This window comes from Bidens hawaiensis, unplaced genomic scaffold (assembly GCF_021521415.1).
Source record: "Bidens hawaiensis isolate Kalapana, Puna unplaced genomic scaffold, B.hawaiensis_p1.1 tig00006805_1, whole genome shotgun sequence".
In the NCBI taxonomy this organism is placed as follows: domain Eukaryota; kingdom Viridiplantae; phylum Streptophyta; class Magnoliopsida; order Asterales; family Asteraceae; genus Bidens; species Bidens hawaiensis.
In genome coordinates this window covers 121,266-137,455 of record NW_027491464.1, presented here as the reverse complement: position 1 = coordinate 137,455, position 16,190 = coordinate 121,266, and the positions used below count along the sequence as shown (strand labels likewise).

Genomic DNA, 16,190 nt, shown 5'->3' with positions numbered 1-16,190 from the left:
GTCAATAAAAAATATAAAACATACACAAAAACATATAACCTACATTTGTTATAAGAATAAGAAAACATATAGCTTACATACGAAAAACATATGACCTACGCATGTGTAGGGTATGTGTATCTTTGTGTAGTTTATATGATTGTTGATGTCAAATTACATATGTAAGCTATATGTTTTGTGTATGTTGTACGTGTTTATTGCTCAAAACAAGTGTATGTTATATAACTTTGTGTAGGTTGTATATTAAATGTTTACATTTAATGAACACATTTGTATGATATTTTTTTATTGTTATTTATAACAATAATTTTTATAGGCGTACCAATTGAAAAAAAAATATATATTATGTTTTGATATTTAATGTTAAAAATTACGTTGATATATGCTAATATATTTAGTGAAAATTATTTTTTTAATATAAAGAAATAATATTATATGAATAAATTGTATTTACGTTGAATAAAATGAAAAATGTGTAAATAAAAAATAAAACTAAAGTAGTGTTTTTATCCTTTTAATTATTATACTTAAATTAGTTAGATATATTAATTAGAGAGAGATTTATTATGGTTATATAAGTTGTATTAATTGGAGAGAGAGTGTGCATTTATTGTTGTATTTACATCTTTTTATTTATTTTTAAGCATTTAAAACTTAAAAAAAACTAGTGGTCCATATTCATTTATCACATTTATTGCAATAATATCACTTCTCTCTTGAACTTAAACATATATATATATATATATATATATATATATAAACTATCCTAAGACGTGTAAGAAGTGTTTTTTACCCATAAAAAAATAAAACACACCGAACAAAAAACACACTACGAATATCCACCATCAGATGATCACATCCAACGCCCGATATTACTTCTCACACTTCTTACAAATAATTCACTTCTTATTCTAACCTCACCCTATATATATATATATAATTACAAGTTATCTTAAACTCTAAATTCCTAAAACATTCTCACTCTCTATTTCTCAGCCGTCGCCACTCACCACTCATGAACATTCCATCTCCAGATTTTGTTTCACTAAACAGGTTGTCAAATATATGTTTCTAAACAGCTCTTTTCGTGTATTATCGTGTATATTAGGTGGTAACAGGTTCGTGTTCATGTTTGGGATACATGTACATACTAAGTTTTCGTGTTGTGTACAAGTATACACATTTCATGTTCGTATCTAATCGTGTACGGGTATACATGATATGCTAGCCCCACCTATGGGCAATTTGGTGGATCCAAACCTGCATCATCCACGGATTGCACTAGTTGGTTTCTACCTCCACCCTTGTTCTTGCAGTGGTTGTCGACGTCTGATACATCGTCCGAAATAGTTCCAACAAAATTTTGCGGACGACCCACAATCTTTTTGCGTCATCAACTATGATACTTTTTTGAACACTTGATCTATGTAACGTGATCATCAACACATCTGTAAATCGTCCTTGATTACTGGCATAACATTTCGTGTGACTAAAAGTATTACAAAACATTCAATTTATCCATATACATCTAAAATCTCATACAAATTCAACCTAAGTTGCCGCCCATATTTTGGGAGGTCACGCAAACAAAACCAATCATCTAAACATTTCTAATTTTCTATCATGATAACTGATAACGACCATCGGACGAAAATGATTATACACAATCAAAAATAATAAGTGATTAGGTGACGTGTTATTAAATTAAATACGTAACATTATATAACTTTGTAACGTGTCAATTATTATTATTTTGGGGTGGGTTAATAACACGTTGTCTAGTAACATATTCCAATCACAATCACATCACTTCACTGTAGCTCTTAAGCTGCCCGGTACGTGACATGTGTTCACGGGCAACAACAACTTTCTAGAAGCCTCCTTGAACAACAAGTAATAAGAAAACATAATTACAATTACAATAATAAACTGATAAAAGTACACTACTCACACACAAAGAGGCAGAGCTCTAGTGAACGAAACCATGGCGACGGCGAGTGCTGACTCGGACGTGACTCGGATAATGTTAGGAGTGAACGAGTCAAGCATCAAAGGATATCCACACGCTTCAATCAGCAGCAAATCGGCTTTCGAATGGACTCTCAACAAGATCATTCGCTCAAATACCACTGGATTCAAGCTCATGTTTCTTCATGTGCAAGTTCCTGATGAAGACGGTAATACTTATTCTCTATATATGCTTATTGCTTGTGTATTGCTGCAGTCTAGTTTGTGAGTTTGTTCGTGTTTGAAATTTGAATCGAATTAGGGTTTATGAAGTTGAGATTTAGGCGATTGAGGTTTTGTATTTGAATGATTTGCTATTGTACGCCTATTGATTGCAGTTTTGTGGATTCGAATTATGTTATTGAACTTTAGTTCTTTGAAGTTAATAAGTTATTCTAGGGTTTGTAGGATCAAATTTTAGGCGATTTTCGATTTGCCTATGTGTAATTTGCTATTGTACGCCTTGTACAGGTGTTTATACAGTTCTATATAGAAAATAGTTTTGTATAGACTATGTTGCTACTAATTATGTTGATCTGCAAACCTGCTTCCATAGGGAAAATTATATTTACCAAAATATTGATTGTTACTCTTATATTTCTGTAAAATGATAAGAGTTCCAGAATGGAATTGATGTGTTATGTCAGTGTCAACAATGAAGATATGGTTGCAACGGCATTTGGTCCCCGTGCTCCACTTTCTACGTATCATTTATCTCGTTGGTCCAGAATTGTTTAGCATAAATTTGCATATGATTCATTCCGTTATTTATATTGTGCTTGTACTAGGATTCGATGAGGTTGATAGCATATACGCCTCGCCGGAAGATTTCAGAGATGCCAGTCGTAAGGACAAGGTTAGAGGAGCTCATCTGTTGGAGTACTTTGTGTCGAGGTGTCATGAAATAGGGGTCTCTCTCTCTCTCTCTCTCTCTCTCGCACGCACACACTATATCTCTCATGTGCCTTGTGCTTGGTGGTTATAATTGTAACAGGTAGCATGTGAAGCATGGATTAAGAAAGGGGATCCCAAAGAAGTAATCTGCCATGAGGTTAAAAGAGTCAAGCCGGACCTCCTTGTTGTGGGAAACAGGGGTCTTGGTCCTTTCCAGAGGTATGTTAATGTCACAATTGGTTGGTTGTTATAGCTTATAATATCATTAGTAAGGTTTCATGATTACTCAAACTTGAAAATGTTGTGACAGGGTATTTGTAGGGACTGTGAGCGAGTTTTGCGTGAAGCATTGTGAATGCCCAGTTGTAACAATCAAACGCAGTGCGGATGAGACTCCCCTAGACCCTGTAGATGACTGATTCAGTATTCATGTTAATAACTCTGCCCGAGACTATGCTACTGTTAAATTTGAACTTCACTTTATGGTTTTATGTGTGACAGTTTCGATGATGAATCATGTGTTAAAACTATTAAGCCAAAAATTCAAATGGAAACCGATCTGATAAGTGAAAGCAGATTAAAGTCATAAAAGAAAAACACACAAAGACATTTTATGACATTATCTAATTTAATCATTAAAATTCCTAAACTCACTTTCCCTCCATTTTAACAACCTTTCCAAGAACCTCTTGTAATCCAACATACAAAGTTGCCTTCACATCTGCATTCATTTCACTGTCTTCACACATCTGCACCATTTCACTCATCCACTCGAGCTTCTGCTTGATAAACCCGAGCTCTGATGTGTCTTCTTCACCTTCTTTCTTTGACGTGTCTTCTTCACCTTCTTTCTTTGTACCAGTCTGCTTGCAGGACCCTTCTTTAAAGATGGAGCCTTGGAAGGATGAAACGAGCTCCATGATTTCAGGAAGGTTCTTCTCTTTTTGCACAAATAATGAAGGATCGAGTGCTGCACATAACAACCCGTCTAACATGTTAGCCACACTCCCACCAGCATCCACCTTCTTATGTTCTTTAGCCTTTTTCCCACTGCTCTTCTTCAATGAATCTTCAAGCTGTTTAGCAGCCATTTCTGGAACCTTCTCAGGCTCCGTTTTTGGTTCTTTGAACGAACCGGAACCAGTACCCGAACCCAAAACTGAAAGTCTCCCTAACCCGACTGGGCTTAGATAAGGCGGTGAAAGATACCTACTCTTCCTCCTTTGGCGTGGCGACATTGCCTCCTCTTCAAGGCCGTCGCCGCCGCCGCCGCTTTCATCACTTTCGGGCACTGTCACTGTCACTACCAACGCCTTCCTTTTATCTTTACTCGGTTTTGCTTTCTTGACTTTAGATTCATCTTCACCCATCAACTCCGCCACACTCTTCTTCTTCCTTTTCTGATGCAACTTTGCATCACCGTCCTCTGATGACGGGCCGATGACCGCACGCCTTGTCTCCCCTTCGGAACTGCCATTTCTAGTATAAAAAGCAGTCAAACAACTTTTCAGTACAGTAAATTCAAGCTCAACCAGTCCCGCACCCGGCTCCATTATAGCATAGCCTTTCAAGGTTGACACAAGCTCAACCGGCTCCAATCGGTCTATCAAAACCTTAATCGTGTTCCCTTTCGGTGCACGCACTCCCTTCTTAATCCCACTGTTGGCAACACCACCTTTATCATTTGTATTGCCTTTGCACATCAACTCCACACGCCTACCAACCTCTTGCAGAACCTTCCGAACTGCATTCACAAACTTCTTGGAGTCACTCTGCCTCGACATTTCTTGAAAGTTATCAATAAAGGGTTTCAACTGTGACAGTGAACACCAAGAAAATGACCGGTCTCCAAAATATGCAACCAAGAGTTCACCGTCATGTTTTAAAGAAGCCGCGTTATCAGATGCGTCACTCGGGTCATATATTTGACCGGGCCACCACAGTTTATTCTTGATCTTGCCCCACACAAAATCACCGACAACAAATTTATGATCTTCTTCTTCAACGTGACTGGCTAATTCCTTCCCATTACTGTCTTCCCTGTTCACGGCAGTTTCCTCGTTACCACCGTCCTCGTTTTGCTCTGGTGGACAGATGTCCATTGGATCCGCACTTGCATTTTCTTCTTCGTGCTCGAAAATAGAATTTATGAAACTTCCATTTTGACCTGCCAAAGCAGTGTCTACTTCCATAACCGGAGATGTTCCATTCTCACTACAATTTACCTTCAAACCCTCATCTTCGTCCACCAAATTACCAAAAAGCCCTTCTTTTTCCCTCTCAGTAACCTCATTGTGCCCCCCTTCTTCGTCTTGAACCATATTAACAACGGAAACCTCGGTCTCTTCTACGGCTGTGGTTGTAACAACCACCGACTCCGAATCATCATGACCAATTGTTTCCTCAGTACTAGGTTTCGTAACTGTGTGAGGATCATCAGTTTCCTGAGAAATTGGAGTTAGGGTTTTACTTGTTTCCTTGTGTTCAGTAATCACCTCCATTTCTAGAAACAAATCCATGAAAACAAATAATAATCAAGATTCGCCATAAAACTTGAGAACATGAAGAGGTTAAAAGCAAAATGAATATAAACTAAAAAGTAAACAAAACAAAAAAGATTCGAGACACCCATCAATCAAAAACCCCTCACTTTTAGGGTTTTCACAACCGTCATTGACAGCTGAGAGCTCTGTTATTATTATTAGCTGAAGCTACTCAAACCTTAAAATCAAAGGAAAAAACAAGTGGGTTTTGGAGGAATCTGATGAAAAATGAAAGAAAACCCTAAATCTACGAAGACGTGTAAAAATGAAATGATGAGAAAGAAAAGAAGAACGAATACAATACCTGTTAGGAAGGAAGCAGAATCTTTACTGGAGTGTAGGTTTTGAAGGTTGGATTATTATTATTATTATTATTATTATTATTATTATTAATAATTAGAAAACAAAACGATAGAGAGATGTGCAATTTATTTAAGGAAGAATAGAAATGGGGTAAAAGGTAAGGAAGAAGATAATAGCGAAGTGTAGCTCGTGAAAAGGACGAGTTGGGTTATAATGTTAAAGTCACGAGGCGGTCACTTTTCTAATGGTACCATATACCGTACGTTATGGACTTATGCTTAAATATTAATATTAATGTTAATATTAATATCGTTATTATATGAGTGTAAGTATATTAGTTTTTTTCTGAAAAAGACAGGAATCAACGAGAGTACTGTGTCAGTTCTAACCATTTTGATACAATCATTCCAATCATACCACCAACAATGCATGATTTGTCCATAGTGGATTGCTCATTCAAGAACTCACGGGTTTGTTTTGATAGTAGAGATGTTCTTTGGGTTTCTCGGGTCGGTTTTTCCGGGCTACAAAGATTTAAATTTAGACCCGACACCCAACCCAAATCTCACGATTTTTTTGGGTTTGGGTTGGGATAATCGGGTATCTAAGAAAACAAAAAAGACAATAAAAAAAGGGATATTGGTTTTAATACTCTTAACTTTCACATATTGGTCGATAACACTCCCAATTGACGATTTATCTTCTACCACTTCCAACTTGTAACTTGTTTTCTAATGTCACTCCTGAACTTAACGGACCTTAACCTCGTTAGTTTTTTTTGTTTTTTTTTTTGCGAACAAACTAACAAAATAGTCCCTAAGGTTTTATCAAATATTTAACTTTCATCCCCACTTTTTAACATTCTTAACTCAAGCCTCCACACTCAAACCCTCTTCCCTTCCAGTACCCAATTGCTACTCAAAACCATCACCGTCACTAGCACTCCGGCAACACCATCACCGCCACCACAGCCGCCTACCACCACCACTACTGAAAACACCCCGCAAATCAAATTAGGAGTCGCCTGAATCGTCACCCAACTACCATCTTCCCTTCATCTTTAGTTACCTAAATCCAAACTCATCTGCACCATCACCGCCTCCTTTGCGTTTTCCGTTCAACGGCCACCGAGCAAGTTGCCGCCATCCTCAGATCTCCTAAAAGCCATCGTTGTCCTCCAGGTGGCTAAACATGAATCGTAAGGTGAACTGCCACCTTGAACCACCATACATGTATGCTGATAGGTGGCGGGTTAGAAGAGGGGATAAATGGATTGGTGGTTATGTTGATTCCGGCGAGTGGATATCGCCGATGGTGGTGGTTTCAGTTCAGGTTAAATAATCTTGTGTTGACACTAAAGAAGAGGGGGGATTTATGGCTGCCAATAGAAGTGGTGATCAGTGGCATTGGCAGTTGGTGGTTGTCGGCAAGGAAGAGGGGTGGTGGTTGGCCGGAGAGGGATAATGGAATATATAATAAACAAAATTTTGATTTTATCCCTGAACTTTGAAAAATGACATTTTTTTACCCAAAACACTAACGAAGTTAGTGTCTTGTTACTTCGGGAGTGCCAGAAGAAAATATGTTAAAAGTTGGGAGTGTTGTGAAACATTTCGTAAGTTGAGAGTGCTATCTACCAATGAGTCAAAGTTGGAAGTATTTAAAAACAATATCCCTAAAAAAAAGTAAAGAAAAGCCACAACATGAAAACTAAAGAAGCATATTTTTGTACACATTATGTAAATAAGCAAATAATAAATAAACATAACCTACTAAAACAACATATTATTTTATTACGGTTATTGTAAGCACTATAGCTCTATCTAATTACATATATCCCCAACTCATAAACCTAAATTAATGTTCCCTTCACTAATAAAATTACCCGTTATGACGGAAATACCCTTTTAATTAATATGATGAAATGATTAAGCCTTCTTTTCATTCTTCTCCAATCGACTGAAACCCAATTAGCTGAACCAGACAATTTTATCGAGGGTTCATAGGAAGTTGGCGATTCAAATGTAACCGGTGATCCAGACAATTCAAACAAGTCGGGCGATTCCAAATCGAACTAAGTGCGAGTTATTATCCTAAATTTGTTGTAGAAACCCTGACATTGGTAAGTGAATAAGGCTCAATAATTTCACTATGTTGTAAATTTTGTAATCATTTATTTGACTCGACGTTTAAAGAAAACTGATGAAGATTTCTTTTATATGTCAGGCCAATCTTTTGTGGGTAATGATAATTCTAAAGAATTTAGGTGAAATTGGATTGATGAATGACTCGACGTTTGTATGTATAATCTTAAAAGTAATTTGTATCAGAGAACTAGATTGATGAGTGATTGTTTAAATATACAATCTGTTTTAGCACAAAGGAGGTGAAATTGGATGAAAGCTTGGTAACTTTAACCTGAAATCGAATGTATTCTATGAGATCCGGTATTCTATGGTAAGTAAGAAATTGATTTCTTACTTATCATACTCGCTATATCATACTCTCTATTAGTGTTACAGTAGTGTATAAAAGAAATAAAATATTTGTGATTAATTTGCAGATTTGGGACAATTTCTTCATGGACTCCCAAAATCCTGTGAAGTTGCAGATGTCATTGTGACGTAATTTATGTTTAAGGGCAAATATAATATTTTATGTTTAAGGTTAAAATTGTAATTTAATTTATAACTTTTAATATGAAAAGGTTAAATTTAATCAAATCTAATATAATCTAATTTAACTATTCTAATAAATTAAAAAAATTATAGACACGTGTCGGTTTGTGGTTAATTCTCACATTTTTTCCTTCCAAAACTAATATATGTCATATATTAATAATTATTCATTTTTCTTTTACACTTCGTTTATATTATACTTATAACATGATTAAATTATTTATTTTTATTTAAACTCTATTTATATTATATCTATACACTTTTATAAAATAAATATTTACATATTATACCACTATATATTGTTAGAATATATTTCACAACATATTTGGTGAAATTCAAAAATCAACAACAAATCGTGTTTGTTAACTATTGAAAAGAATATAATGTTAAATGTTATCATTAACATATTATAAACTATGCATATTGTTGAACATTGTAAATAAAAAAATAAAAAAAACTCTAATATGCTTTTATTTTACGAAGTAATATTTTTAATTATTAAATTATAACTATATACTTAAAATTTGACCCATTTTTTAATTATAAAAAATGTTATCATTAACATATTATAAATTATGTATAGTGATGACTGGTCGAAAATGAGCTTCAATTCCCTTTGCCATTTCTCTTGCATGTCTTCTTGGTACCCCCAATGGTACTCATGGTAGACCCATTTGCCTTTATATAGGTCTTTGAGGTGCAAATTGTATAAATGGTGATGGCAGCATTTGTTGAAATTGTTGCTCTTATTGTCGCCCTTGTGGAGGAATTTGTTGTTGAACTTGTTGTTGAATAACCGGTGGTGGTTGTCTATTAAATTCTTGAACCGGTTCCGTTTGTTGCCTTTGACCATAGGAAAATTTCCCTTGATTCACCCTTTGATTTCCATCACCACACATGTAATAACCTTCCACTTCATAACCCTCGAACTCCCTTTCAAACCAATCACTATAACCTTCACCTTGTCTTCTTGTTGATATTGGAAACTTGATTGTGGTTGTTGAAAAATCGAAGTGGTGTGTATTATAGGTGGTTCTTGTTGATATGGAGGTGGTTGGTATTGTTGGGATGATGATGGGCCAAAATTAGAAAATAGGTTGGAAATAGGTGGCAATGTTGATAATGTTGGGTAAGTGAATTGAGTATTTGTGGGTACGGTTGTGTTGGTTGGTTTCACTTTACTTGATGAAGTAGGTATGGTAGTAGAAATTGGTGGAGGTGGATTTGGTGGAGTTGTGGTTGGCAATGTTTGACATGTATTGGGAGTCGGTGAATCCATTGTGTTGTTCGATGCAGTCGAAGAACCAAGAAGTTTGTTCTCCTGAAGTAAGGCTCAGTTTTGTCTAAGCGTTCTTTCAATCTCGGGATCAAAAACTAGTGGCGATGACTTGTTAGAGCCTCTAGTATGCATACACCTGTAAGTACTTGCACACTAATGCAACCAGTGTAAACCCGAAAATAACAAACAAACACTACAAAAGTTAACACACGTTGCGCACTATTCCCCGACAACGGCACCAAATTTTGGCGTGAGGTCATAGACTCACTCAAATAAAAACCCAATTACACTAATTAGATAGCAATAAGTGGGTATCGAACATAGGGAGTTTGTGGAATGCGTGTTTACTAGTAGCTTTATCAAATAATTAAATTAAACTAAACTGCAGCAAATGTAAATTCAGATTTTGATTGATTGGTTTTAATTAACTAAAATAAAATAAACTAAATTGCAAATCAAAGATTACGTTTTGTAAACCGATTAAGAGAAAGCAATCATCCTAGATTTCAGATTTTAATCAACACTAATGTTCATGCTTACTAGAAAAACCGCATAGACGTAGCTCATGTTTGATTACTTGTTTGTGATAAAAGGGAACTAATTACTCGGATTACTATAATGCGAGGTTTTTACTCGATGACCAATTAACTAATATCCAACCGAAATCCCTCCCATGATATCTCTATTGCCAATGGCACCAAGAACGTATGGTTTGGACCACGATCAAACACAAGCAACAATTTACAAACAAATATTCATACACCATAACAACTAAACAAACATTGCAAAGTCATTGTTCTAGAAATTCAAGCATAAACATAGTGTTTCAAATAAACCTTACATCCAAGTTGATCACCAATAAAATTAGCCGCTCATGGTGTGGTGAATCATCATCACATCAATTGTATTGCTCATATGAATCAAAGAAACAAACCCAATGTTAGAAATCACCACAATTATAGTTTTTCCACCCCAAAATCGCCTCTCCAATGGTCTGGGTTGGAATAATATGATAGATATTGAAAAGACACCCAAAATCTTCTTAAAAACAGCAGTTACGGATTTCGTGCGCTTACTTCACCGTAAGCTACGGTGGCTTCAACAATCCATACGGTAGCTTCTTTCTGCCTTATGGTGATCATTTTCTTCAGGGAACCGTAAGATACGCTGGAGCTCTTGGTCAATCTCTTGGTTTCTTCATAACTTTCTCGTTTCAACTCCGTTTTCTTCACCGTTTTTGCTCACGTTCTTGTGATTCTATCCTCTATCTCCTCCTAGATGCAATTATACAAGTAACCGTAGTCAAATAATTCCATGAAATAAACCAATTATATGTAATATTATTAAAAGTCTTATATCACTTAAGGGTTGTCCAATGGACCACCCGTCATATACACAAAAAAAACCGGATAAAAAAACAACACACAGGAAACAGTCCCGTATACCACACAACAAACAACACACCACACTAAAACAACAACCCAAAAAAACACACTGTTGAATCAAACAAAAATATAGAGACCTTCAACAACTAGTGTGTTTTCCGGTGAGAGCCGAAACAACAACCTAAAAAACACACGGTTGAATCAAACAAAAACATAGAGACTTCAACAGCTAGTGTGATTTCCGGTGAGAGCCGAAACAACAACCCAAAAAAACACACTGTTGAATCAAACAAGAACATAGAGGCCTTCAATAGCTAGTGTGTTTTTCCGGTGAGAGTCGGCGGTGTGTTTATCAACCAAAAGACATGACACACACACCAACATTCAAAATTGAAGTAGAAAAACATTGAAACCCTACGATTTGGAGGTTTCACAATACAACAATTAATCAAAGGACACACCTTGTTTCATAATCAAAACGGAACGCGCCTTCGAAGGAGACTTCGTTTTCTCTATTATTGTTGAACTGTAATTCGGATTAAAAACACATAAGAAACCCAAGCGAAAATTGATCGGAATTTAATTAGTTACATAAGATACTAGCTGACGCTCAGAATAAAGACCGATACACACCATCCAATATAAAAACACACAAATCATTTTCATGGGAGCTCACTTGCGTTGGCGTCTATTGTTGTTTAGATCGCCAATTTGAAGTCAAACTAAAAGTGTTATTTGGTTAGTGAATAAGTAACGGTGGAAAACACAATAAATAGATATTAGAATCTTAACAATATTTGGAATAATGGGAGAATGATTGCATAAAACTAGGAGCTTCTAAATATATTCAGTTGACATCTTGCATTGAAACATTGTAAAATTTTCGGATAAAAAATAACAAGTTACAAAGTAAAAGGATCAAAAATGTCAAAATCTAAACTCCAAGGTTTAAAATGAAAATTATGGTTTTCCTAACACATCGCGATACGCGATGGATCAGAAGGAAAACCCATCGCGTATCGCGATGAGTTGTCTGACACTCAAAACACGTGTTGTGCCACGTGTCCACACGTGGCACAACGTCCGCCACGTGCCACCATGTGGCAACACGTCCGCCACGTGTCAACATGTGGCACAACGCCATCCACGTGGCGCCACATGGCAGGTCTACATGGTGACGACGCAAGCCTACGTCGCGATACGCGACATGCTGCTCAAAGAGGCCCTCGCGTATCACGATGGGCTCCTGAATTTGCCTATAAATAGTGAGCTACGGGTTCATTCATTCTCACACTCAAATATCACACATATATATATCTTTCTCTAGCATCTCTCTAGAACCCAATAAGCATACCCTCGATCCACCTCGAAAAGCATGCCCATATTCCAAGTTTTCTGTGCTGACGTTCCTCGATATTCGTGCCACATCTAAAGCGACGTACCAAAGAAAAAGGTGTTACAATCTTGACGTTTCAACGACCCGTTTCGTAAAGCGTGCCGACGTAAGAAGGAGTGTTAGTGCCTCGATAAGCATGCCAAAGGAGAGAGTGTTGATCAAGGAGTCTTGGAAAACGAAGCAGCGACAAAGTGTTGCTCAAATTGAATAAGGGTTTGATAAGCCGATATAGGCAGGCATAATGCCTGAATAAAATAATAATAAAATATTAAAAATGCTTAAAACCAAAAGTCGAGGAAATACTCGATACCTCGATAAATAAAAGAAAATACAGCAAAGAAAGGAAAAGAAAAGAATATGAATAAATGTGTGTGTATATATATATATATATATATATATATATATATATATATATATCAAATGTGTATATGTATATAAATCTTTGTTATAGAATATTCTTTAAGATATTATGTGTAATTCTTAAATAATAAAGAATAAAAAAGTATACGTTTCTTAAAGAATAAGAAACGTAGGGTTTTAGAGAAAATAAGATTAACTATAGGTTATCTTATAAAAACAAAGAAAGAAAGATATTTTTAAACAAAAGGCTTCAAAAGAAAGAAAATACTTTTAAGTAAAGGTTTTAAAGTAAAAGAATATATAATCAAGATAACGATTATAAATAAGACTAAAGGTCTTAAGCCGGATTGTATATCCGACTAACAAAAAGTTATACTCGTACTATAGGTGCGAGATAGCAAGGGAAAGACCCTCGGACGGTGTTTGAAGCTGATCCAATAAAAAAAGGTGAATAAGCCCCAAACTTTACAACTTGATTTATAACGAGTCAAATGTGTTATATGAAAAGGTTTACATGAGACTAAATGTCTCTAAAACATTTATAAAAAAAAGCAAAAGCCCAACCCTCAGTCTGTCGTGTACGTTTGTCTGGATCCTTACATATGTGATAAAATGTGGTGGAAACATCGCACCACACTTGGTTATAGTCACGCTCGCCTGCGGGGAGTAATAACCATGTGTATATGTATGGTACTTAACTAAGTCGAACGCTTCGGTGCTTACTGGGGTATTTAGTGTAGAGACTTGAGTTTATAAATTGTATTGTTTTAGAGCTTGATTATTCCTAAGCCACTATGGGCCAGACCCAAGTTATGTCTCGAGGGGTAATCAAGTAAAAGAAAATATTTTAGCGCGACATATTCACCAGCATGTGTTGCTGACGTATTTTCTAAACATTTTTCAGGTAATCAAGATTAGGACTTGGAATGGTGAAGTGCTCAAGATAGCCGATGACTCGGATCTTTTTGCATAAACTTAAATATATATAAAATGGTGGTTTGTAATTAAACAAGTAATGCTTTTGTTTAAACTTAAACGGGTATTTTATAATCCCGTCTTTTTATATAATGTAAATATTACTCTCTCCGTCCCATTGTAAGTGTCTAAGTTTGAAAAACACAAAGTTTAAGGTGGATTGAATGATTACTTTTTTTCTTACCAAATGACAATAATGCCCTTGAAAAGTGGATTCATCAATATTGTTTATTAATGTTAGTTGTGTGTGTTTAAGAGTAAACTTGGAAATTGGCTAATAAATTTTAAAAGTGGACACTTGTAAAGGGAAAAATAAAAAAGGAAATGTGGACATTTATAATGGGACAGAGGGATTACATCTTAAATCCACATGTTTTTAAAAGACTTCCGCTTTAACACGTAACTCTGATATATTTACAAATGTGGTACCAACTATGTGTCATACACCTAGGCCTAAGAATGGGGTGTGACAAGGTTGGTATCATAGCCATCGATCTTAGCAAATTAGGCATTAAATAATAATACCTAAGCTTCGATCCAAGTATAGGAAAAATATATTTTATTATTTGTTTTTTTTGAATATGGATAAGATAGGTTGGTAACATTTTCTTTCCCTCCTCACTCTAAACCACCCAACATATTAGATGTCTTTCAAGAAGATGATGAATACTTATGAACGTAAGGCAAAGAAGGCTGGAATCCTCGAACCACTACTGAAGGATAATATGAGTGAAGATTATTATGAAGCTTTCTTCAACCAAGACCAATACATCGACTGAACCAAACCAATACATTTTCCCGGAACTGAGCAATGCCCGATCAATCTACCCGATGATCCACCAAGGCAATAAGTTCAAGCACCGAGACATTCAAGCTACCACCCATCAAGTATTCCAATGTACCACCCATCAGAGATTTCGCCGTACTATCCATCCGAGGTCCCAACATATGTACCACCAAATCCTCATCCATCATATGCATTCCTCGCCAATAAACAAGTCAAGGAAGAACCTATGTCCGACTCATCAGACTGGATGCAATGCCATTCGGACCAACGAAGATGGCACACCGGAATCTCTGCTTTTGAGCCCGTTGATTCACATCCCAACAACAAGGAAGAACCATCCCACAAGCCCAAGATGAGAGTGATGATGCCGTATGAAAGTTTTCGTATACCACCGATGGTGCATGAAGCTGCGAAGTTGATGCAAGAAATGCAAGAAATGAACTCCGAGGAAGAAGAGGACCCAGAAGAAGAATCTGAAGAAGAAGAAGAACCTGAAGAGGACCCTGAGGAAGAACACCCAGAGAACCTCAATGAAATAACACTCATGGAAGAACCCCAATGAAGAACACCCATGGAAGAACCATCGGACTGTGACTGCCCGCCTGGACAAGTATGTGTGCAACCTTTTTTCCACAAGAACTTGAGTTATGGCTCTGTAGATCCTTATGTGCAATATCTCAAAGAACTCAGGAACAAATCATCATCAGGTTTTCCACCATACCAAGGCACGATCCCGACAGAGGAAGAGCAAGCAAACGAAATCCGTGAACAAAATGAAGCGGACAAAGCTTTCTTCCATTATTCATCTGATGTGACCGTATCTCTGTACCCAGACCCGAAGAACAATTATGACATAGTGATGATGGATTATCACGATCCACCACCAAAGTATGGGTACCCAAACGAGATCCCTCAATCACAAGAAGAGCATATGGACCGAGCCTTGCATGAAACATATGACCTTAGGAAGAAGATAGCAGTGGATGAAAAGAAGAAGAAAAAGATGGGAGAAAAACTTCTGCGCAAATGTAATAAGATGACGAAAATGGTGAAGAAGTTTATAAAAGATTGAAGAAGTGAAGAGATGAGATTTTGTGAGGATTGTATGTGTTTGTTGTAACCTTGATGTTATGTGCGTAATATGTGTATAAATAAGGATATGTGCATATCTATATCGAGTAAAACGATATATATATGAATGTTGTAAAAATAAAACGTATATATGTATCATTTTATGATATATATATAATGAGATAAATAAAATGCATGTTTATAGAAATGAAATTTGTTAAATTTCAGTTAAAAAGAAAACATTGAAAAAAAAAGATAATGTCACATCAAAGTAACAATGTTGAAGCTTCTCGAAAGGAAGCTGATAAAAGAAAAGAAAAGGGAAAAGATCCTGAGAAAGAACAAGAACAAATTCCCGACAAATATATGAATCAAATTCAACGTATGATTAAAGAAGCCGTTAGGGCTGAAACCGAAGCTAGATCTCAATCTAGGCAATCAAAACATTCCCAGTCTGTTGAACTCTCTCATAAGTCCGTTAAATCTCGACCTAAGCCGTCCCATGTTGAATA

General features: G+C 36.1%; 2 protein-coding genes across 2 annotated transcripts; one reads left to right on the top strand and one right to left on the bottom strand.

The window, feature by feature from the left end:
• The first annotated feature begins 1,947 nt into the window (after nt 1-1,947).
• On the top strand, nt 1,948-3,415 carry LOC143633578 (universal stress protein A-like protein). The gene is made up of 4 exons (XM_077101851.1): nt 1,948-2,177; nt 2,796-2,917; nt 3,002-3,120; nt 3,212-3,415. Exons 1-4 carry the CDS (start codon nt 1,985-1,987, stop codon nt 3,318-3,320), a joined length of 543 nt encoding a protein of 180 aa, XP_076957966.1. The 5' UTR covers nt 1,948-1,984; the 3' UTR covers nt 3,321-3,415.
• On the bottom strand, nt 3,412-5,818 carry LOC143633577 (uncharacterized). The gene is made up of 2 exons (XM_077101850.1): nt 5,749-5,818; nt 3,412-5,404 (listed from the first exon to the last, which is right to left on the bottom strand). The coding sequence occupies exon 2, from the start codon at nt 5,400-5,402 to the stop codon at nt 3,552-3,554; it is 1,851 nt and encodes a 616-aa protein (XP_076957965.1). The 5' UTR covers nt 5,403-5,404; nt 5,749-5,818; the 3' UTR covers nt 3,412-3,551.
• Between the last annotated feature and the right edge of the window lie 10,372 nt (nt 5,819-16,190).